At 34.3% G+C, this 26,463-nt stretch overlaps 1 protein-coding gene and 1 pseudogene across 3 annotated transcripts in view; one reads left to right on the forward strand and one right to left on the reverse strand.

The window, feature by feature from the left end:
• The window catches only part of LOC141831724 (N-terminal acetyltransferase B complex auxiliary subunit NAA25), a 71,022-nt gene that overhangs the window by 16,395 nt on the left and 28,164 nt on the right, over positions 1–26,463 (reverse strand). For all 3 annotated transcript variants that reach the window (XM_074719131.1, XM_074719130.1, XM_074719133.1), the window contains 5 exons: positions 10,247–10,321; positions 9,937–10,129; positions 3,986–4,105; positions 3,737–3,875; positions 3,512–3,552 (listed from right to left, as the gene is read on the reverse strand). In XM_074719131.1, coding sequence (XP_074575232.1) covers positions 3,512–3,552; positions 3,737–3,875; positions 3,986–4,105; positions 9,937–10,129; positions 10,247–10,321 — 568 coding nt within the window. The remainder of the gene's footprint in view (positions 1–3,511; positions 3,553–3,736; positions 3,876–3,985; positions 4,106–9,936; positions 10,130–10,246; positions 10,322–26,463) is intronic.
• Positions 16,926–25,196, forward strand: LOC141831687 (uncharacterized; annotated as a pseudogene).

Raw genomic sequence — 26,463 nt, forward strand, 5'->3', positions numbered from 1 at the left:
AGGAGAAGGTAGAAGGACAAGTATTAGGTGAAGTATACGGTGACCCTACTACGACATGGGATAAAATGGTATCAAAGTTGAAAATAATAGCCAAGAGTATACTCGGCGAGTCAAAGGGGCATGTACCACCAAGTAAAGAATCTTGGTGGTGGAATGAGAAAGTACAGGAAAAAGTGAAGGAAAAACGAATAGCCTATAAGAAATTATATATTTGCAAGAATGAAGAAAATTTAAAAAAATATACATTAGCTAAGAAAGAGGCTAAAAAAGCAGTGAATGAAGCTAAAAATACAACTTTTGAGCAGTTATATCGAAAATTGGATACAAAAGAAGGAGAAAAAGACATTTATAAAATAGCTAAAGTGAGAGAGAGGAAGACAAAAGATATTAGCCAAATAAGATGTATTAAAGATGAATGCAATAGGGTATTAGTAAATGATGGAGAAATAAAAGAGCGGTGGAAGAGGTATTTTCATCAACTTTTTAATGAAGGTGTAGGTGATCAACTTAACTTAGGTAATTTAAGCAGGTCAAATGAGTATAGAAATTTAAATTTTTACCGTAGAATTCAAATTTCAGAAGTAGAACAAGCTTTAAACGGAATGAAAAATGGAAAAGCCGTTGGACCAGATGATATCCCGATAGAGGTATGGAAGTGCCTAGGGAAACAAGGTATTGAATGACTTACAAAATTATTTAACATGATATTGAAAACAAAGAAAATGCCAGATCAATGGAGAGTAAGTACTCTAATTCCCTTATATAAGAATAAGGGGGACGTACAAAATTGTGCAAATTATAGGGGCATTAAATTAATGAGTCATACCATGAAACTTTGGGAAAGAGTAATAGAAAAACGATTAAGGAAAGAGACTATGGTCACCGAAAATCAATTTGGGTTTATGCCTGGTAGGTCGACAATAGAAGCTATACATCTTCTCAGGCAACTAATTGAAAAGTATCGGGGGCAAAAGCAAGATCTACATATGATATTTGTTGATTTAGAAAAAGCTTATGATAGAGTCCCAAGGGAAATTATATGGAGAATTCTAGAAAAGAGGGGTGTTAGCGTAGTATATATTGACCTAATTAAGGATATGTATGAGGAAGTAACGACTAGAGTGAAGACTTCAGGCGGATTAACTGAAGCATTTCCAATAAAGATAGGGTTACATCAAGGGTCAGCTCTAAGTCCTTATCTTTTTACACTAATCATGGATGAACTTACTGGACACATTCAAGATACCGTACCATGGTGCATGTTGTTTGCAGATGATATTGTATTGGTAGATGAGACACGTGAGGGAGTAAATGCTAAATTAGAATCTTGGCGAGAAACACTAGAAGAGAAAGGTTTTAGGCTTAGTAGAGTAAAGACAGAATATATGGAATTTAAGTTTAGCAATATTGAACGTAATGAGACAAGTATTAAAATAGGAGATGATGAGTTGTCTGGAACTGAGAGTTTTAAATATTTAGGATCATTTTTGCAAGCCGATGGAGGGATTGAGAGAGATGTCTTACATAGAATACAAACAGGATGGTTGAAGTGGAGGAGAGCATCAGGTGTTTTATGTGATCGTAAAGTGCCTCTAAAACTTAAAGGAAAGTTCTATAAAACGGCAGTTAGACCTGCCATGTTATATGGCGCTGAATGTTGGGCTATGACTCGAGCACATGAGCAAAAGATGAGAGTTGCGGAGATGAGGATGTTAAGATGGATGTGTGGACATACGAAGATGGACAGAATAAGAAATGAGAGCATTAGAGAGAAAGTTGGAGTTGCATCTATTGAGGAAAAACTCCGTGAGACACGTTTAAGGTGGTACGGACATGTACTTAGACGACCGATAAATGCTCCAGTTAGGCGGTGTGAAACTATGACAAATACGCATATCAAACGAGGGCGAGGTAGACCAAAAAAGACTTGGTTAGCAACAATAAAACAAGATAAAATTTATTTAAATATAAATGATGATATAATAGGAGATAGAGCTCAATGGCGTAAAAGGATCCATATAGCCGACCCCACTTAGTGGGATAAGGCTTGGTTGTTGTTGTTGTCTCATTTGTAGTTGGAATTTCCTCTATCAAAATTACAGAAAAGATGTTCCTATATACCTAATACATGTTTGCGTTGCTCAAGCGCGGTAGCCCCTTAACTAATGCTCTAATCTAAATGTATAATGTCTATTTCAGTAGAAACTCCTAATCATATCACATTAGTATAGAGTTTACGAATAAGTTATGTTGTAAGTTGAGATATTAATAGTGAATCAAAACTGTGGGATAAGTCCAACATCATGTCACAATCCATAACTTGTTGATCAATAACAAGTGTCAACCTACTAGACGTAAGACTACATTATTTTAGGTTTATACCAAAACTAACACCCATGGGTCAAAATTTCGCACCGTGCCGGGCAAAACATATGAAATTTACCATTCCACTCGTAGTTGCCGCCGCGATCTCCATAGGGTCGCAAGGGCCTCTGCACCTTACGTTAATCATGGGTGACCTCCGTGAGGTCACAACACTCCTCGATCCCACATTTTGTTCTTTAAAAAAAAATATTATATTTTTTATTATTTGTATTTTTAATTTTTAATATTTAAATTAAAATTTTTAATTAATATTTATATTTAAAAAATAACAAAACATATCGATATGGCACGATACGGTACCGAAACCATATTGTTCCGATCGTAAATCAAAACTCCAAAACGAGTTGATATACTATCAGAATATTTTACATTAGCATAGTTATGTGACATAAGGATAAACATCTCACACAAAACAGAACTCCCAGAATAAGATACAAGAATTTTGTGGAGATTGAAAGAATATCTTACAAGAGGTTTAGGAACTCTTTTATAAAGAAAAAAAAAGACCTTTTTCTTCCTAAAAATATCCATTTCCTGTATACTTAGTAAATAGGTGATGAATTCCTGAAATAACTTATCACACTAAAGTAAAGATTCCCTACTTTTCTTTTCATTGATTTAAAATAAAAACCATAAAACTTATAAAACTTAAACATCCTAATCTAAAACTTCTAAATAAAATTTCTAATTTTAACTCTATTCTTATAACTTTTAATTTTTTATTGCACTAGGTTTGTATTACAGTGATTTGAAGTCATAAAAATTGATAAACAATTATTAGTAACAATTTAAGTTCATAATCATGAAGAGTTTTAATTCTCTGAAGAAACAAATCTTTAATACTAAAAATATTAAAATATATTGATATATTCTCAATAATTACCATTTCCATTAAAATGATAGTCTTTTAGTTATCCAGAAACAAATTAGCAAATATATCATCTTTTGGACATCTATTTGCACAAATGTTGTCGTTTCTAGTTATATTAGTTGTTAGTTGTGAAAAACTAAGCCTAAACAAAGTACTAAGACTGATAGGTAAAAAAATAAGACCAAAAGATGTAAATATTCTCATAATAAAATTTTCTACAAAGTATTACAAAGTCCTTAAAATTAAAAAGCATACCAATTTCTCTTTTAACCAGGGAAATCCTTCTTCAAAATGATCTGCCATGATGGAGGAAAAAGAATAGTTGAATGAAGACATTCAATGGAAATACTTGTACAACAACACGAATACACATGCAGATGACAAAATAATACAGGCAATGCACTAGAGTTTTTTATTCATCCACAAGTGGAAAGCATACTAAAAATGATATCACGATAAGCAAAACCCTAGATGCCTCACCTGCAAGATAATTTATATTGGGAGTAGGAGACCACCAAGGTCTTGCATGAAAATCTTCATTAAATGTCAAAATTTTCATTTTATCCTCATTTGACATCTCAAGCAATTTGGAACCGCAATTCAGATTTTCAAAGATACACTGTGAACATAAAAGAGGTTATCTTAAGCAGATCTAAAATTAGTTTAATAAAACAAATTATTGAAAAATTAATAAGAATCTTGAATAGAAAAAATAAATTCACAAAGTACCTCAACTTCCTCAAGGCTATTTGCCTTCTGCTTCAGTTGCAAAATGGACATGTCAAGCCTTGCCGTCAAAAGCCGACTGGAGTGCTCAAGACGTTCTTTGAACTGAACAAACTCTATTACCTAGAAATCATAACCTATTTCACTTGTTTTTTTCTTGAGTTCCCAAATCTATAAAGCTAAAACCTGACTTGTGAACTACATTTCTTCTGATAAAGCATAAATATGATTTTAAGTAGGAGCAAATTGCAGTTCCAGTGAACTTATAGCTTGATTAAAACAGCTGCAATGAATACAATAATAACCAACATAATCTCAACGTTCTAGACTGTCAAAGAGGGCTTTAACAAAATATTAATTTAGACCATAGAAGGCAACAGCACTGAGCATAGAAAATCAGAGACAACTCGGAATGAAATCCATCTTAAGTGATATTCTTTTGCTTTCCATGTGACCAATCATGATTCAAATATGGTGTCAGATTAATCTACTGCTAAATTGGATTTATGTTGAGATGTATGGTTGAGTGTTGAATGACTAAAAATATATTAGAGTCAAGAATTACTTATGATGAGTACCAATGGGTTCGATTCCAGTGTATGAATATTGTGAGTAAAGATAGGATCTATAATATCTCATAGGATATTAGAAAGAAGCTGTGTTGTCAGCTTGGTTGGGTGAGACACAGCATGTTAAAATTTCATTTTGCAATTTTGAAATATGATGCGTGTTGATTATATACCTAAGTGTGGATAATATTATGTTTCTAAAATAGGATATTATAAATTGTATAGCAAAAGAACACAGACTAAGAGATGTGTATGCGACTGATTGTTTAGAGAGAATGAAACCACCTTCATGAATCAGGTGTTTGACTATGATTATCTTTGTTAATTACAAGTTATTGGTAGTGAGCATATATAGTGGTTGATATTCATAGGGTACTCGTGCAAACATATGTAGTGGCATAATGTGATATAAGGCTTCAGCCCATATTTTTGAACCCAACAGTCTATACCAGAGACACTTGGGCATTAGAATTTGATGCTGGACAAATCAATGTTGAACTAGTGTGTGTAAATTGTACCTGTTGAATTATCTATTCTATGAAAAAGAATATATAGATAGGGTTTATATAGCCATGTTAACCCTAATAATATAAAATGAAAAGACCTATTTACCCTTGCTTCTCATAACACTCCCCCTCAAGTTGAACATATATATCAAACATGTTCAACTTGCTAAAAACAGAATTAAACATAGCTTGGGGTATAGCCTTTGTAAACATATCAGCAAGTTGATCCTCAGATTTGATATAATGCAAACATAGCTCCCCGGAATCAAGTCTCTCTCGAATAAAGTGACGATCAATCAGGATGTGTTTAGTCCGATCATGTTGTACTGGATTATTTGCAATATTGATTGCAGCCTTGTTGTCACAATATAACTTGAGAGGTAATTCTGCTTTTAATCTCATGTCTTCCAATAAAAAACACAACCACAATATTTCTGCAAGACCATGTGTCATGACTCGATATTCTGCTTCAGCACTGGACCGTGCACAAACATTTTGTTTCTTACTTCTCCAAGTTACCAAGTTTCCTCCCAAAAAAGTGCAATAGCCAGAGGTGGATCTTCTATCATCTCGAGAACCAGCTCAATCTGCATCAGAATAACATTTCACTTTCAGATTCCCACCTCCTTTGAACAGTAAGCCTTTTCCGGGATATGACTTCAAGTATCTTAAAATCCTGTCAACAACCTTCATATCGACAGTTTTAGGAGCATGCATGTACTGGCTCACCACACTAACAACATAGGTGATATCAGGCCTAGTCATAGACAAATATAGTAATTTTTCAACCAACCTTTGATACGTTCCCTTTTCCAGACTTGTAAGATCTTCCCCATTAGAACCAGTAAGATCATGATTTACTTCTATAGGAGTAGATGTTGGTCGACAACCCAACTTCCCTGTCTCCTTGAGTAAATCCAACACATACTTTCTCTGGCACATATAAATTCCTCCTTGAGATCGAGCAACTTCAATACCAAGAAAGTACTTCAATACTCCAAGATCTTTAATTTCAAATTCTAATGTTAACTTGGACTTGAGAGTTTGGATTTCGGCTTCGTCATCACCTGAAACTATCATGTCATCAACATAAACCAAGAGAATGGTAGTTCTGCCATCTTTCTTTTTAACAAAAAGTGTATGATCAGCATTTCCTTGTTTAAAACCAAACAATATCATGGCTTTGCAAAACCGATCAAACCATGCTCTAGGAGATTGTTTAAGTCCATACAAAGTTTTTCTTAGTCTGCAAACTTTTCCTTTTGTTTCAATTCCAGGAGGTGGCAACATGTAAACTTCTTCATGAAGGTCACCATTCAAAAAAGCATTTTTAACATCTAGCTGAAATAGAGGCCAATTATATTGAGCAGCAAGAGAAATAATTACTTTGACCGAATTTAACTTTGCAACTGGAGCAAAAGTCTCCAAGTAATTCACCCCATATGTTTGAGTGAATCCCTTGGCAACAAGTCTAGCTTTATATCTGACCACTTCACCCTCTAAATTATACTTGATAGCATACACTCATTTAAAACAAACCAAGTTCTTCCCTTTGGCGGATCAACTAATTCCCAAGTACCATTCCTGTTAAGAGCCTCTATCTCTTCATCCATTGCTTCCAGCCACCTAGAATCCTTTACAACTTCATAATAAGTAGAAGGTATAACATGGTTTGATAACTGTGAAACAAAGGCATGATATGAAGAAGACAAACGAGAGTAAGAAACATGATTGGAGATAGGATGTTGAGTACATGACCTGACCCCCTTCCTAATAGCAACAGGAAGGTTCAACTCATTCATATTCAATGACTGCTCCAAGGAATCTGTGCCAAAGCATCTGATTTGGCTAGTCGTTCAGTAGTAGGTCCTTGCTTGTGTCTTCGTCGCTTGTAAGTGATAAGTTCTTGTGAAGACTGCGAGCCCAGTAATGTATTTTCCATGGCATCCAGTGAAATAGGAGATGGGACCACTTGAGGTACACAAGGAGACACAGAAGAGGTAATATTCTCCCCCTGAGAATGAGGCTGAAGAGAATAATAAGACTCGGACTCAAAAAAAGTAACATCTTTCAAGACATATCTTGTCCTAATAATAGGGTCAAAGCACTTGTAGCCTTTTTGGCAAGTAGAATATCCTAGGAAAACTCCCCGTATAGACTCTGGCTCTTTGTCTCTTCTCCCCAACCGCACGACACCGTTTCTCTTCTCCCACGCATAGCCGGCAGCACTCGTGCGAAGAACGCAAGCTTCGCGCCGTAGGTTTTCCGCGAGCCAACAGCTACCGCCCGTGCTCGCAGTTCCTTAGGTTTTTGACGCGCAGCCAGGAGAGAAGGAAGCTCCGTCCCTTGCCTCTCTCGGAGATGTGAAGGAGCCCGTCGCCGGCACAAGCATCCCGTCTCCTGGAGCACTTCCTCCCGGAGCAATAACTCTCGGGCGCCACCTCCTCTCTCACTGTCGTCGGAGAGGAGCCCGTCCTCTGGTCTCCTGCCGCTGCCGACACCGTCCCGTTGTGGCCATCCGCAAGACAAGAAAATCTTAGCCAAGCACGCAGAAGCTGCTGGGAGAGAGAAGCGAGGAGAGAAGAGAAAGATTGAGGATTTCTTTTGATCCTCTTGCGATCTCGTGTTCTGCGCCGACTCCCTTCTGCGCAGAACACTTCTGAAAAAAAAAACACTTCTGAAAAAAAAATTAATGACGGATAGTAACTTCTAGTATTTCTGCTATCAACACTTCAGTTGGGGAGACTTCTGTTCTTGTCGATTCTGCAAACATGTCCAAGTTTAGGGGAACTAAAAGAAAAGGTGATAAATTTTGTCGACACTGCAGGAGGACTAATCATGATTCAGATTTTTGCTAGTCGTGGAAATGTTGCTGCCAAGAAATTAGTGGAGGAGACTATTGGTTCTTCTGTGCCTTCTCCTGTTGGGTTATCCTCTACTGACATTGTCAACCTTCAGCACCTTCTCTCGCAGCTTCAGGCTTCATCTTCTACCTCTACCACTCCATCTCAAGCGCACACTGGTATCCGTGGATTGGGATTGAGTGTTGCTGGTTCGAGCTCTTATAGTCCCTGGGTCATTGATTCAAGAGCTACGGATCATATGACAAATGTTGCTAACTCTTTTATTTCTTACTCTTTGGCCTCTGGACAAGATAAAGTGACTATTGCAAATGGAACTAAAGCCACTGTTGCTGGCAAAGGTTTTATACAATTGACAGATAATTTTATCCTGTCCTCTGCCCTTCATGTCCCTTCTATGTCTCTTAATTTACTTTCTGTTAGTAGCATCACAAAACAACTTCATTGCTCAGTAACCTTTTTTCCTGATCATTGTGTCTTCCAGGATCTCGAGACCAAGCAAACGATTGGGACTGGCTGTGAAGTAGCAGGTCTTTATTATTATCAACTTGGAACGACATCTGCTCTGATACCATGTTGAATTATCTATTCTATGAAAAAGAATACATAGATAGGGTTTATATAGCCATGTTAACCCTAATAACATAAAAAGAAAAGACCTATCTACCCTTGCTTCTCACAAGGGTACCTATATATGCTAACTGGGGAGTGCATAATAGCCCATCAGAATGTCCAAGGAAACAAATTTTTAGCCCACCTTTAATGATTTATCATTTGCATGGTTATAGGAATGGATTGTGAAATTGACAATTCACGTGGTTATCATTCATGATTTTGAGAGATGAAAATACATATAGTTCTATTGATCATGCAAGCATGCAGTCTGGTTATTATTAATAAAGTTAGATAGATACTTGCCTATGTCTGGTAGGAGAGAATTGAACAGACTGGAATGAGTATGGAAATGAGAATGCAATAGAATGATAAATGAAATGATATGACAAATGGAATGACCCATTCTACAACAGGCCTATCTAACTTATCCAATCAACTCAGCCTGGCTTGATCCACTCGATATGTTCAGCCTACCAAGCATGTCTGAGCCTATCCCATTTGTCTAGTGTACAAAGCTCGAGCAACTTAATACATTTGTAAGAACCAACAGACTCTTCCAGTCCATCTGTCCTGTTCAATTAGGTTTGGGTCTTTCAACCTGTCTAACTATTCAATTCATTCACTACCTTTAGTCCATCCATGTCCATTGATCCGTCCAGCATGAAAAGTCTGCCAAGCATATTTATTTTGTTGGGTTTATTTTGCCTCATGAATACAATCTGTCTGACCTATTTGATCCGTTTGATTCATCTAGTTCATTTGACCAATTCACCTGGTCTATCCTTTTCATTTTATTTGTTTGAATTGTTCAATTCACCTTTCTGATTAGTGTTGTTCACTTGTTGTCTCAGTTGCAACAGTTGTGTTGTTATTATAGCTGCTGATAGTTTGGTAGCCAAATTCATCACAGTGAGCAGCATTAGTTATTTGTTGATACAATTCTGTCTGATTGACCTCATGCAGTTATGTTCATATACATACTGCAGCCTTGTTTGACATCTTATTATTTATTGTCTTTTTCCTAGATTTTAAAGAGTCAATGAAGAAACCCACCACGAGTAATTTTTTATATGCTTTTCTCTGATACTAGTTTAGTAGTTTTCTCGTTAAGTTTATGTGTCAGTCAGACAACGTCTACATACTGGAAATTGAGCTTGGGCAGGGCCCAACCAATTAGCTTTGCTACTCTTATTAGCATTTAAGAAAATCACATTTCATGATTTACAACATCATGTACAAACCAAGAAAGATAATTTAAATGCAAATTATCCTTTTCCTACATTACAGAATGAAGGACAGATCACATGATGTACAAAATAAACAAAGAGCAACTTTTCTGTTTCATATATAGCATCAATCAGGATAATAAGGAATCAACAGGAGCAAGATGAAAACTAGCTTACTTTTGAGTAGTTACGATATCTGTATGCAACACAAGTTAAATCAGCAGATTCTCTTAAATGATCATCCATAAATTTCAAGTAATCGCTCAAGAGATCACCAGTTTCTGACCAAAGTGGCGAATTCAGCATTTGGGGCAAGATATGGTGTGAAATTGTTTCAACCAGTATATTCTTGACTTCCAGCATACAGTACCTTTCAGGAGACTAACACTCAGCAAACACAAAGCCGAGAGAATATAGAACAAATGGGTTCTTATGATCAAAAAGATTTTAACAAATGTATTCATACAAAACCAAGAACAAATTTTACCATTCATAAGCCAGGGGCAGAGCTCCCAAAAGAGAATATAAATGCACCAGTTGAATCTTGTACTGCCAGACATATCTGTTTAACATGATAAAATCAGAAGAAAAAAAAAAAGAAGCATGTGAACAAGATTCTTCAAGAATATAATAAGAAAAAGGTTTTGAACAGTGAATCCAATTAAATGTACAAGTCTTCAAATCAACCAAAGAATACATTCTAGCCACAAATATGTCAAGCAAGGTTTGATAAACATATCATGGGGAATAGAATAGATAAGCATAAGACAGCACAACCAAACCCAAGATATGGATATTGGCAACGTAGTAGTACACTTTTTTTTGGCAATGGGATGGTTATCTTGCACCATTCCAGAGATTCATGTATCATCACTCCCCACTAATTAAAACATTGAATTTCTTAAATAATTCTGGTTCTTGACTTCTCTAAAAAAAGATATAAAAACTTCGTCTAATAATATGCAACAATCAGCAGTGAAAAGTTGAAAGGAAACATCCAATAACGAAATGGTATTCAATGTTTCGCTAAACTATAAAAACAAGCAGCATCACAATACCATTGGAAATATATGTCAAAAATAGTATTTTGTGAGGTACCCAAATATAAGTATGGACTATGTAGGACAAGATTTTTGACTTACAGAATTTGTCTAATAATATGCAATTATCAACAGTGAAAAGTTGAAAGGAAACATCCAATAACGAAATGGGATTCAATGTTTCGCCAAACTATAAAAACAAGCAGCATCACAATACCATTAGATATACATGTCAAAAATAATATTTTGTGATGTACCCAAATATAAGTTGGACTATGTAGGACAAGATTTTTGACTTACAGAATCTCTTTAGTCACTTGTGAAAGACAGACCTACAAGCCAAGTCTCAACAAGTTCCACAAGCAACATAACAAAATGGTGGTAACAACACAGAAATTGTGATACAATAAGTAAAAAAGGAAACATTAGGTAGCAGTAATTTTTTGTTTAGAAGTTTTGATCTATTCCAGAGATTATTTCATGGTTAAAATTTTAGCATCTTAGTCATTTGATTTCTAGCTAGAATGAGACAGTATTGGCACCAACCCTTATTGACACACAATACAAACTGGACTGTACCAATCTAATCGCAAATGGATCTCAGTTCTATGATATACTCACATTGCTCATTTACCAAAAATAGAGAAATACATCAATCTCATATTTACTTGAGTTAGTAACTTAGAATTGTGTAGAAACAAATTCAGCAGTATATTACTAAATATAATACTTTTATGTGCAGTTGCATACATATATCATATAGTCAACACATGTAAAAACATATATATACCAAATTATGTTGTAATTATATATAATATATAGTTATCCTTCCATCTATGTGAATTAAGCAGTGAGAGAGAGCGATAACATAGCTTCAAAGAATGAATGGAGGATGCAGTGACCAGGCATCTTGGATGACGATTACAAACCATTGTAATTGTGCAACAAGCATGAGATTGAGATCTAACAAAAGCAAGGTTTAAATTATCGAGCCGTGCCGGAGTTTCGGTCCTGGACCGGAACGATACAGTTTCGGTACCGTATCGTACCATGCCGGTATAGTTTCGGTATTTTTAAAATATAAAATATATTAATTAAAATAAAAAATTTAATCTAAATATTTAAAAATAAAAAATAAATTTTTTTGATAATTTTATAGGTTTTAATAAAGCCTATTTAAACTATCCTAAATTATAATTTTGAACTATAGCTAGGAGTTAATTATTAAAATCCTAATTAAACCTAAATTTTTAAACCAAAAAAAAAAAATCGCGCGATCGCGGAGCGTCACCGGGCCCAGCGGCATCGCCGGCCCCGAGAGGCTCCTCCGGCGGCGTCGCCAGCCCCGGGCGGCGCCTCCGGCGGCGTCGCCGGCCCCGGGCAGGGCCTCCGGCAGCGTCGCCGAGGCCTCGCGACGCCTCCGGAGACGTCGCCGAGCCCGGGCGACGCCTCCGGCGGCGTTCCTGGCCGGATTTCGTGTGCCAGCGCTGTGCCAGTGCCTCGTCGGAACGAAAAATTTCGTGCGTATCGTCCGATACGGCACGAGATTTCAAACCTTGAACAAAAGGCAGAATATCTATGATAAGAAGAGAGAGGGAGAAAAATAAATGAAGAATACTTAGTAACTCGCTTGCCCCTCTTATTTGTAATCGAAGCTCATCTTGCTCCATGGACTCAAAATGAAGGCTTGTACCACCTAATATGGGTGATACATGGTATTCAGCGGAACTACTAGAAATTTGGTTCACTAGAACAAAATGTTTCGCCAGAATTGAACCAAATTTGGAAGTATAGTTATTGATTGTCACAAGACGTATTGACCTGCACCTAATATTGTTTACTAATAAAACACCTAAGCAATTGGTCAAAGAGACATTGATAATCTAACAATCATTCAGAAAGTTGCAGTATGGAAATAGAATACACAAAGAAATTTCGTGAATAAATAAGCAAGTTGATCATTGCAGATAATATAAAGAGAGATTTTCTTAGCCACAACATATTTAACAAATGGCAATTAATTTCAATATGCAAGAATGGGTTGCTAGGAATCTAGATGGCAAATTCAGTTATCTCAATGAATGATCATAGGATTTAATTACTGTACTCAAACTCATTTAGAAGAATATACAGGTAAATTATCACACAATTTTATTGAGCCATATTGTTTTTAATCTGCTTCAGCACGAGATGAGCAACAACACACTTCTTGCTCCACATGACTAAATTTCAAGTTTTTCAACAAACTTAGGTGAATTATATAGATCTCCTACCACAAGAGGCACTAACATAACCAGAATTGGATATGATTCAGTGCCCCAAAAACCTTACAAAAAGAATATCCAGGAAAACTTCTCTATGGTACACTAACCTTAGCATAAATTGACTAACCCCAACATCAAAGTAGTTCTGGCAGGGCTGTCAGATAAATAAGCTTTCTAACCAATTGACATGCCATACAGGATAAAACCATCACCTTTTGATGCAGCACAAAGTTACTTTGATACCAATTTAATGCAGTACCAAATTCAAACAAAATGAACAGAATTGACATGAAATGAGGGATAACTCTTTCACAGATAAATAAATGAACTCATATAGAGAATGGAACAGACAGAGGAATTTATTAAATTGACAAAAATGATTATACATTGTTTAATTTGACTGCTTTTAAAGACCTTAATCCATAGCAAAGTATGAAACTATCTGATAAAAATTTAGATTTTTATTTTTATTTTAATACTATTGTCATATAACTCATGGGCCTTTTTATACCATGACTACGTCCTCATACCATGAGCTACTCCAGCCAACCCCACTACTGGGCAAACCCCCCAGCAGCCCCCTATCCCCGCCATCAATTGATTAACCGAGCATAGGACCAAGGGAGGTACCCTCTCTAGTGTGTGCATGTGGATTAATTAGTTCATATTTTAATTTTAAAAAATACAAGGAGAAAAAATAACAATGAATAAAAAATGAGAGTGGGAGAAAATGAAGCAATCTGTATAAGATAAATCAAAATCTTTTATCTTAGTTCTTGCAATAGAACAAAATTGAATAAGGCTAAAAACCAAAGAAAGTTATAAACCAAATAAGGTTACAATCAAAACTAAAATTATCAGGTTTGTTTGGTTCAGTTTGGTTTAGATTAAATTAACATAGTTTTATGAAAAAACTGATGCAGAGTTAACACTATAAAAATCATGTTGTAATTAAAATTGCAAATGTGTACAATTCGTAATCAATATGGTAGTCGTATTGTATCACATTGATACAGTATTTGTATCAAACCATGTTGAGAGGAACCACTTATTCATGTAACTCACAGAGCAGTCATGGAGCAAACTTTATTGGGGGATACGGAGGATAAAAATGAGCTGCCAGGAGATGAACATAACACACATGGGGATAGGGAGAAGTGGGAGGTTCAAGCAAGGAGGCGAAGCTCCCAAAAACAATCACAGTTGTGACCCAGGTGTGGTTGAAGCAAGAGAGGATGAGACACAGCAACAAATGAAAGATTCCTCCACGAAGGCAGATGTTCTTGGTCTGGTGGAATCAATTGTTGGGCTGAAAGAAGTAGGACAGTAATCACACATGTCTGGACAGCATAAGCTGTCTCAGTCCCCATGAAGATAGGCTCAGAATATTAGAGGCCTTAACAAAGGCCTCAAAATAGATGGGGGTGGGCTCCCTCTTCCAAAATAAGCAGTTATGTGTTCTAGGAGTTTTACAGACGAAGCTATTGCCTGTTGCTTACCAGAAGTTAAAGACTTGTAGGTTTCGACACTTGCATGCCAACAGGACAACCAGGTCACTTGAAGTCGGATTTTATTAATTTGGAATGACCAAAAGGCCAATCCGGAGATACTAGAATGGCATGAACAATTTGTTCATTGTCAGATAATTTGAAAAGTGTCATGGAAACTCTTTATAGCCACATTTGTATATGGGTGGATTACTATGGGAGGTCAGAAATTGGTATGAAAACGACTACAGCAGATTGCTACTGCTATAGGGCTGCCATGGATTGTGTTGGGTGATTTTAACTCATTTCTATCAACGGAAGACATGGATGGTGGACTACTGGTTACACAGCTCGGGCTTTCAGAACTTTGTATCACATGCGGAACTAGAAGACCTAACATACAAGGGATGCCGGTATACATGGACGAATGACACCATTTGCAGCAAGCTTGATCGAGCTCTGGTCAACAAACACTGGTTGAAAGCAGAATTACAGAGTTATGCAGAGTTCACTGCCCCTGAATGTCTATCTAATCACTCAGCTTGTTTGGAGTCTATCTTGGATGGAGGGATTCGTATTCAAAAGCCATTCAAGTTCTTTAATACGTGGGCTCAACATGACTCCTACACAGCTGGCAGAGACAAAATGGATGGAATATAAATCTCAAGTAACAAGCCATACAAGGCAGTACTGTCTTGACCGGACTCTTAAACTTCTGGAGGATTTGAAGAAGCTGAACCTGGAACATTATCAGCATATTGTGGCCAGGGCAGCAGCTGCTCATGCACATCTGGAGGAAGCACAAACTGCTGGGTTGATGCATGGGCAGATGATTGGAAATTATAAAGAGATACAACACCCTGCAGCCCGCCTATCTTCTGCAGAACACTTTTTTTGCATGCAACATGCAAAAATTGGCTACTTCAAACAAGTGGACCATGACACCTCTTTCTTTCATGCGTTGGTAAAGAGAAATAATAGGTGTAATGAGATTATGGCTGTAGAGAAAATAGATGGAAGCCTTACAAAGTCCTTTGATGAGATTGTGCATATCTTCATTGATCATATTCAACACCAGCTTGGAATGGCTATGGAGTGCTAGGTCCCTTTCCCTCATTCTTGTATGGGTTTCGGTCACTTCATTTATGAGGATCAATGTGCTTCTTTGATACGACTACCTACAGCAGAGGAGATTAAAGAGGTGTTATTCAGCATTGGGGAGGGCGTCAGGTTCTGATGGTTATGGGTCAAAATTCTTTACAAAGGCTTGGGACATAGTGGGTTCGGACTTTACTACAGACTTTACTACAGCAGTTATGGAATTTTTCACAAGTGGCAAATTACTAAGATGGTGGAGTCATACTCTGATTGCACTCGTACCTATATCAGCTCATGCTAGTAAGGTGACAAACTATCGGCCGATATCTTGTTGTACGGTGTTCTACAAAGTCATTATCAATTATTGGCTATAAGGTTATCAGAAGTAATAGGGGGTATTCTACATCCATCACAGGCAACATTTGTGCAAAGACACCTCATCATAGATAACATTCATCAAGCGCAAGAGCTCTTTCTGTCCATTGGGACTTTCTACATGAGGCACTCATTGATCTTGGTTCCCAAACAAGTTTATAACATGGATAATGGAATGTGTGACTACCACACCTTCTCTTTGACCATCAATGGAGGTTCTTTTGGGATGTTCAGAGGTGGACGAGGACTTCGACAAGGAAACCCTCTCTCCCCATACTTGTTTAGCATTTGTGTGGAGATTCTTGAGTGACAGATGCAGTAGAGCACAGTTAGATCGCGCTATTGTTTCCATCCCAGATGTGGTTATCTCAGATTGACACATTTGGCATATACTGATGATCTATTATTATTCAGCCAGGGTGATGTGGATTATGTAAGTATATTATCTAATTGTTTACAGGAGTTCAGGGAGACGATTGGGCTTCAGGTTAACCACCTAAAGTCAAATATCTATCTTGGTGTGGATTACACAACACAAAGAAGACTTCTTTATATTACGGGCTTCGTACTATGCCTTTCCGATACCTTAGGATACCTCTAGTAGCGAAGCAACTGAGGATTTCGGATTATAGCACCATTATTGATTCTTTAGCTCAAAAGATTAACGGCGAGTGAGACACAACTCATCACCTCGGTGCTTCAGGGAGTGGAATGTTTTTGGTTATCTATACTGCCTTTGCCTTAGGGGATCATGGATCGTATCTATAGCATCTACAGGCCATTTATGTGAATGACCAAGCACCCCCGATGGCCTAGACTGATATGTGCAGGCCCAAAGATGAAGGTGGAATAGGAATTAGGGATTTAAAAGCTTGGAATCTTGTCTTATTGACTAAGGTCCTATGGGGGATACAGTGAAGGAGGATGCTCTTTGGATCAAGTGGGTACATCATACCTACTTGAGGTATGCTGATATATGGACATGGAGGCGGTGCACTCAGATTCTCCACTGATCAAGTGATTTCTTTATATCCGGGATCTTATATTGTCAGCTTTTAGGTCTTTGGTGGATGCTACACAATGGATGGTAGATTGGTTTGCACAAGATGGAGCGGTGGCCAAGGCATATGACTTCTTTAGGCATCCCAACCCTAAGAAGCCTTGGGTATAGATGATGTGGAAGCCTTATATATAGTCAAGTCATGCAGTTACTTTCTGGATGTTAGCACAAAGGTGTCTCCCCACCAAAGACAGACAGGATTATTTGGAGGATAGGCAATGCACTTTCTGTAAATAGGTAATGGAGATGCAAAAGTACTTATTCTTTGGATGCCCCCTGGTTGCAGCTTTATGGAGGAGGGTTAGAGATTGATTGCATATGTGATAGGAAATGTCCACATACAGGAGGATATTTCCAGTGTTTGGATGACTTTTCAATGGTGGGCAGGTATTGACTAAAGCAAGACATCTAACTATATCTTCTTTGATTTATTTTGTATGGAAGGCTACAAATCGTAGTTTCTTTGGTGAGGGGCAGTTGGATAGTGAGTCAATTAATAGGAATGTGCAAATTCATATGTATCGGACATTGGGGGTGTTTTCTGACCTGATGTTGTCAGGCATGAATCACTACCAATCTCTACATGTATGCAGGTCATGTATAAAGGTCATTGGGATTATACTTTGATCTAACGCTTTGTTAGACTTAAGTACCCAGAGATGTAGGACAGTTAATTATGGTGATTAGATTTTGCCTAATCTACCGCTTTTTCTTTGGATTTAATATATTTTTATGTATCCAAAAAAATCTAAACATCAATGGCCAAATAAAAAATCAATTTTGCTTATGAAGTTATTATCATCATTTAAATTATATTCCTCAAATTATCTTTTAGTTTTAATAAACAAAGTACAAAATTTTCAATTTTCCTTTCTGTTTAGTTACTTTTTCCCTTTATAGGAAGTATTACCTCACTCACTTTGCTACAGCAAAAGGTGAAATCCATCACCCTAGTGGCCCCACACAACCGACCCCACGATCATGTGTGACGAGGTAAATCGGGAAGCTACAGTTAGCCACTACGAGGGAGGGCATTGTCTCGATTTTACCGAGATTCGGCCCTTGTCCACTGCAGCAAGTCTGCCCGCAATAACTAACTCAACCATGTACCTCACCCACTTACACCTATATTATATTTATATTCATCTAAATTAAGGCTTGTGTTAAAACAACATTATTTTTTGAGATTGAGAATCGTTAAATTTGATTAAAATCATTTTCTCTAATATTTTTCATCTAAAAGATAAAAAAATTAAAATATTTTTTTTCCTTTTCATGATTCATGTCAAATTATAATGTCAACTCATTTCTTATAAAAAATATATAGTTCACCTTCTAAACATTTTTGCCAAAACATCTAGTCATTGCTACCATTTGACAAGATGCAAAGATTAATATCTATCTAACTTTTCTACATCATTTTTCTTAATCTTCACAAAAAATATTAAGATATACAGTGAGAGGTGTAATTGATAAAAGCTTTACAAAATTTAGGGATATTTTGATGATTTATGTCCATTAGATTAAAATTTTGAGATTTTTCTTACAATTATACAATATAGATATACTAGTTAAATAATTTAAATTTTTTAAAAATAAATAATTTCCAACTCAAATTTAGAATTACTTTTGATTGACTAGATTGTGGTATTTATTGCTACATGGTCATGAAAATGATGGCATGCTGATCATTGCAATATCCAATAAGATTCTACCTTATATTAAATTTAGATACTATAACTTATTTCATTCATCTCTCGTCTTATATTTTAGCTCCAAGTTGACTCTCCACAACCAAAATATCTACAGTATATTTTTGGAACCATTATTGAAATGTAAAAGATGCAATTAAATTTTTGAGAAAATCAAAACCCAAAGCCCACAAACGGAATTAAAATTCGATCAAGAACAAATTTGTAAATTATATTTGAAAATATATAGAAATATAAAGTTTCTTTTATTTTAATATATAGAAATATTAAGTACAAATTAGTAAATTATATAAAGTTTCTTTTATTTTAATACTCATTCCAAATGTCTCTCTCAAATCTTAATATCTAACGCATCCTTAAAACCTTTAATGTCTATAGCGATTTCTACTGTAAAATTATATCTGCAGTGATTATATCCTTCAAGAAGCTAAGTGAAGGTATTCAGAACCTTTGGTGGTTTTAGCTTTCCCCTTTTGCAAGTGACACTAGTTAAAACGAAGAGGGGAGATGTCATTTTGGATAAAGGTGGTTCATAACTTAAAATTATTATTTTGATACATAAAAGTTTTAAGTCCATTCCATTTCATATATATTTCAAGGATCAAAGTTTTTATAGAATTGACTATATAAATCCTCCTACATCATTACACTCAACTCCCCCAACTTCCTACTATATTCTAATCTATAATTAAATAAATTTTCTATTGTTTTATCAGTAGGCTTAAATAAAGACGGTCATGCCCGGACAAAGGAGGAGGATTGCATTAGATTATCATCCAGTGTCAAACAAACACAAATATTATGTATGAATTCACCAAACTATTTAAAATTAAAATTAGATAATATTGTATCTATGAACTATGAAGTGAAAATTTTGATAAATTGCAAACTTCTAATCCACCAATGTCGGTCCCAAATGAATAAAAGAGAGCGAGGATTGCATGTTAGGTTGTCCGCCAGTGTGGACTTTCAGACAAATTTCAATGAATGAATCTATCAAACTATTGTATTAATATTAAGATGTTCCCCAAAAGGAATGCATTGTAAGTCTGACTGTAACATCTTGGCAAGGAATATTACATCTCCATGAGAATTTAGGTAAAGTGTTAAATATGAAAAAGTTCTCACATCATAAGTTGGATAAGAACAAATATTATAAGAAAAGTAATTGTCTAAGCTTGAGAACATGGAATTTAGGAACGCTCATTGGTAAAACAATGGAGACAATAAATATAAAGATTATGAAAAGAATTTATATTTTATATATGTACAAGAGATAAAATAAATAGGAGATGGCAGGAGCTTCGTGCACTGGGGCTGCCCTTTTATGTAAAGATAAAATAAATAGGAGAAAGAGAATTCAGATTTTAAATTATGATATATAGGAAAGAGTAAAATAAGAAATGAAATAGATATTATTGTCAATAATTCACTAAAAGATGAAGTAATTAAAAAGGAGATACGATAGCTCTCAAGATAATGGTAGCGAAAGAAATTATTGATGCAATTAACATATATGCACCCCAAGTAGGATTAGATGAACATACTAAATCTAAATTTTGGAACGGCCTAAATGACATTACAAAATATTCTGCCAACCTAAATAATTTTAATAGGAGATATAAATGGACACATAGGAGTAAAAAATAAAGAATGTGATAGGGTGCATGAGGTTATGAGTTTAGAATAATGAGGTTATGAGTTTAGAACAAGAAACGAAGAAGATAAACTATATTGAATTTTACGATAACATATAACATTATACTAGCTAATATGTTTTTTAAAAAAAGAGAATACTTGGTTATGCTCAAATATGGGAATAATAAATCATAAATTAACTTTCTTATAGTTAGTAAAGATAATAGAAAGATTTGTAAAGATAACAAGGTCATCTCTGAAAAAAACTTAACTATCCAACATAGGTTAATAGTATTGGATATATACCTCAAGTATAGTTATAAATAGAAGGAAAATATGCATGACTCCTAAAATTAAGTGGTGGAAATTAACGGATGGAAAGAAAAACATACTTAAGGAGAGGGTAGAAGTACAAGTATTAGGAGAAATATACGATGACTCGAATATGACATAGAGTAAGATGGTATCAAAGTTGAAAATAATAATCAAGAATACTCAGTCAGTCAAAAGGGCATGTATCACCAACAATGTTGGTGGTGAAATGAGAAAATACAAAAGAAAGTAAAGGAAAAACAACGAGCCTATAAGTATTATATCATGTAAGACAAGAAAATCTTAAAATAATATATAGTAGTCAAGAAAGAAGCTAAGAAAGCAATGAATAAAGCTAAAAATAAAACTTTTGAATGCTTATATCGAAAATTAAATACAAAATAAGAAGCAAGAGACATTTATAAACTAGCTAAAGAGAAAGAGGAAGACAAGAAATCTTATCCAAAAAAGATGTATTGTAGATGAATACAAAAAAGTACTAATAAATGATGAGAAAATAAAAAAATGATGGAAGAATTATTTTCATCAACTTTTTTATTAGATGGTCAATTTATAATTTAAGTAGATCAAATAAGTATAGAAATTTAAATTTTTATCGTAGAATTCAAACTTAAGATGCAGAACAAGTTTTAAATGAGATGCAAAATGGAAAAAAAGTTAGATCATATAATATTCCGATAGAGATATGAACTGCCTAAGGAAAGCCAAAATTATTCAACCTGATATTAAAAACAAAAAAGATGTCTGATCAATGGAGAATAAGTGCTCTATTTTCTTATATAAAGAATAAAGGAGATGTATAAAATTGTGCAAACTATAAGGGTATTAAACTAATGAGTCATATCATAAAATTTTGAGAAAGAATAATAGAAAAAAGGCTAAGGAAGAAAACCACGATGACCGATGATTAATTTGGATTTATGTCTAGAAGGTCAATAAATATATCTCCACAGGCAACTAATTGAAAAATATCAAAAATAAAAGCAAGATTTACATATGATATCACAAAGACCCAAGGAAAATTATATGAAAAATTCTAAAAATGAGAGGTGTTAGCATAGCATATATTGAACTAATTAAGGATATGTATGAAGATGTAATAACAAAAGTGAAGACTTCAGATGGATTAACCGAAACGTTTCCTATAAAGATAGGATTACATCAAGGATCAAATCTAAATCATTATCTTTTTATACGAATAATGGATGAACTCACTAGGCACATCCATGATACAATACTGCGGTGCATGTTGTTTACATATGATATTGATTTGATAGATGAGACACATGAAGTAGCAAATGCTAAACTCGAATCTTGACGAGAAATGCTAGAAGTGAAAAGTTTATGACTAGTAAAGATAGGATATATGAAATTTAAATTTAATAATGTTGGATGTAACGAGACAATTGTAATGATAAGAGATGATGAATTGTCTGTAAATAAAAGTTTCAAGTATTTAGGATTATTTTTACAAAAATAATGAGAGATTGAGATAGTTGTCTTATATAAAATACAAGCGAGATGAATAAAATGAAGAACATCAGGTATTCTTTATCATAAAGTACCACTAAGACTTAAAGAAAAATTTTACAAAACGACGATTAGACTTGCTATGTTATATGGAGCTGAATATTAGACTATGACTCGAGCACATGAGAAGAAAATAAAAGTTGCAAAGACAAGGATATAAAAGTAGATGTACAGACATACAACAAAATAAGAAATGAAAATATTAGAAAGAAAATCAGAATTGCATCAATTAAGGAAAAACTCCGAAAGATACGTTTAAAATGGTACGAACAAATACTTAGACAACTAATAAATGCTCCAGTTAAGCAATGTAAAACTACAATAAATGTGCATATCAAACAAGGAAGACTAAAAATGGTTTGGTGGTTTGGTTAGTAATAATAAAACATGATAAATTTTATTTAAATATAAATCATGATACAATAGGGAATAGAGTCTAACAACATAGAAGGATTCATATAGCCGACCTCACCTAATGGAAAAAAATTTGAATGTTGTTGTAGACTTCTACCTAAATATTTTAAATATATTTTTAGTGTTGTTGGAAATTTTAAATATATATCAAACCCTCTTCGCCATGACTTCTCTCGTTGCCACCAAGCTCTACACCCCTCCCTATGACTCCTCTTGAATGTCCTTAAACCCTAAGCAGAGTCATAAAGGCCTAAAGGAAGAGGAGTCATAGGAGCTTTGCATAATCATAGTTTTTGCATATTTCACATCTCAAAGGATTCTATGTGCATTGTCACCTTCTTCAATGAATGTGTTATGACAAAGATCGAGATATTTTGCTCATGTTGGCCAACATGAAAGGGTATATTAATTTAAGCTATTCATCATATATGGTAATGCAAAATTTAAAGAAAATAAATTTAAGATTCATAATCTCGAGTCGTATCGAAATTTCAATATTAGAGTAGAATGATATTATTTTAATATTATATCGATATTATGATATATGATCTCAATGAAAAATTAAATATGGAAAGAGAAAGAAGATAAAGAAGAAAGAGAAAAAAATAAGATAAATATATATTTAAATTCAGACTGAAAGAGAAAGAAAATAATGTAGTTTAAAAGATAGGTATATAACATATAGTGCAGATGATTACAGATAATAGTATCAACTTCAAAAGGGCTGAAGAGTTATCGGAGCAAAAGAATTAAACAAGATTTTAGACATCATGCGCAGCAAACTATATCGATTTGATGATGATAGATATTGATAAACTCGACATAGTGAAGAAGGTAATGAAAAAAGATCAATCGTTAACAAAATTCCTCTATTATCCTCATTGGGTTCACGAATTAATGAACAAATTTATTGATGAAGAGATTCTACGACCAAGAGCAACCAGATTTGTGACTCGCTTTCTGAGAAAAAAATTGAATTGAAGATCATGTTCACTTCCGAGAATTGGGAAGTCTCTTGGTACTCTAGCATGACTGAAGGTAGGGAGGTGCAAAAAATTATTATACATGTTAAATTTTAAGAATATATTGCAGATATTTTTATAGCAGTATAACTCTTATACGTCGTTCTACGTAAAGTCGATATGGACAAAACGCCACAAATGAATAACATTTACCACCTAATTCATGAAGCAAAAGAGAAAATTAACAAACACATACAATCAGTTGAGTGGTAATTATAATATAAAGGATCAACCTCAAATTTGAAAATTGCAATACAAATTCTCTCACATACAACGTATTTAAATGGTTGTGAAAGAAATTAATCAACCTTCTCTCTCATTCATAGAATAGTATGAAATCATTTTTCTTATCATCGCTTGGAGAAAATAGTTTACATTCATTAAATATGCATCTTTAATTAAGAGCAATAACAGACGAAAAGCAAGAACAAGAGTCTAGTGATATAGATCCATTTGATATTAGATTTGTCCAAACTGAAAATGATCCAATGATGGATTGGTGGAGCACTATTGAGGTTAAGAATCAGTTAATGAAATAGATCCACGACGACTATCTCAATTTCTTAATAGATTGAAAAAGTACAAAGATATCAGTGAGAAAGGTGATGATGAAGCTTATGACTAAGCATTTCGATTTTCTAAATTTCAGGCCAGGCATTCCTAAACATCCCAAACCCAATCAAAATCCGTAAATAAAGACAAAAATAAAGCCCTTGCAATTTTTATTGAAAAGAAAAGAAAAGGCAAAATTCTTACTTTTAAAGAACGGGGTAAATTAAGATTTAGTGAAAATTCACTCGATGTAATTGATGAGCAAGACATGGTGACAGTGATGAAACATCATCACCTTCTGACACTAGTCCAACTAAAAGTTCGAAATGATGATAGTGATGTCGATAGCAGTGCAAGTACTCATGAAAGTGATGACAGTGGCGATGCATCTGGTGGTTGTAAAACTTATGTTTCCTCGACGACAACACCAGAGCCTTAGACATGTACGAAAGGTTACACATATGCAACCCAAGATAATAATCATGGAGCAAGAACTATTAAGAGTTAGTATCAAAGCATATATAAGGGTGATAAACAAAAGGAAACTCATAATTATCAAGATATACAAAAGAGTGTAACTGAGATTGATTCTGATCGAAGTTCATCATACTCTTAACCTTCTTATTATAGTTCTAATGTATCATATGGTGATCCATCATATCAAAACTTGAGAATATATGTTTATCCTTATCATCTACCTATACTAATTCTGATTCCAATGGTGTCACTTCATGTCCAACTTCCAATGGTAAATCGAAACATGCTGATGAACATATAAAAAATCAATATCAACATTGCATATCATGAGATAATTATTTAATTTGGATATCGAAGAACTATGGAGTTGATCTAATCAAAATATTATATAAACCAATACTTCCATCTGATTTAAGTCACTCCTTTTGGTATTAGTAGAGTAACATATTATGATGTATCAATTTTAATTCGAGTTATTTATATATCAATGTTCTTTAAAAAAATACATATTTATTTATTTTTGTCTAACAATATTAAGTTGTTTGATAATTGAAAACTTATATAAAATCAATATATAATTCATTTTTAAATTATACATCGTAAACATATTTATCTAATAATTACTATATATATAAATCCAGTATGTATTTTATTGATAAGTCAAAACCATTATACTATCTTCTCTTTACTAGATAATATAAAATTCTATATTATCTATATTCGTAAACCAGAATGACAATTTAAAATATTTTTGAAATACAAAAAATACATTAAATTTCAAGAAAAATTTAAAGTTGTGAGAACAATAAAGATCTAAAATAAAACCAATAGTGAACATTTATAACAATCAAATATTTATTACAATATTTTTTAATTAATATATACTAATATTTTTTAAAAAATATATCGAAACCTTATCAACACGGCACGATATGATATCAAAATCGTATCGTTCTGGTCACATACCAAAACCTCAATACGAGTCAAAATTTTAAACTATGATGGGAATATCTCACCAAGGAAAAAAAAAGGTGGAAAACAAAACACATTAGGATTGCTAGATTCGTATTTCAATTTCAAGATTTCCTATCAAAGGAAGAAAGAGGAAGAAACATAAAGAGAGATTAGGTGAGTGCTCTCCCTCCCACAAGAAGCAACTTCCAAAAGGAAAGGAAATAGTGGTGGAGAGTGAATATTGTTAACAAAGGGAGGGATAGAGTGGAAGCAAGGTAAAGAATAGCAAAGACACAAGGAAGAAGTGATGATGTGTTTATCAAGAGACATCGACAACCATGGTTAAGGAGTGAACTCACACTAATACAAAGTTGTAGTGTAGAAAAGTAACTTTTACAAAATTCAATCAAAGTGAATTCCCATTTTATAGTTTGTGATATGCAACTAAAAAATGACCTTGTTGAGATTATTACTCATCATGTTACCTAAATTGTCTTATGATTGGCTAAATGGATCTTACACACCATTAACAAAACAATTTACTGCTATCTAACTAGCAAATTTTAAATATTTTGAATCACTTCTAATCAATTGGAGTTATTTTCTAGCTCATTATACCCCTTAGACTTCAATTATAAATAATTCAACTTGTCTGACTATCGAATATATTGGTTGTCTTATATATATATATATATATATATATATATATATATATATATATATATATATATAATTTAAACTTATTAGA

The sequence above is a fragment of the Curcuma longa genome, chromosome 7, assembly GCF_044706935.1.
Source record: "Curcuma longa cultivar G26 ecotype Majalengka, Jawa Barat chromosome 7, ITB_CL_G26_1.1, whole genome shotgun sequence".
NCBI classification, from domain to species: Eukaryota; Viridiplantae; Streptophyta; class Magnoliopsida; order Zingiberales; family Zingiberaceae; genus Curcuma; species Curcuma longa.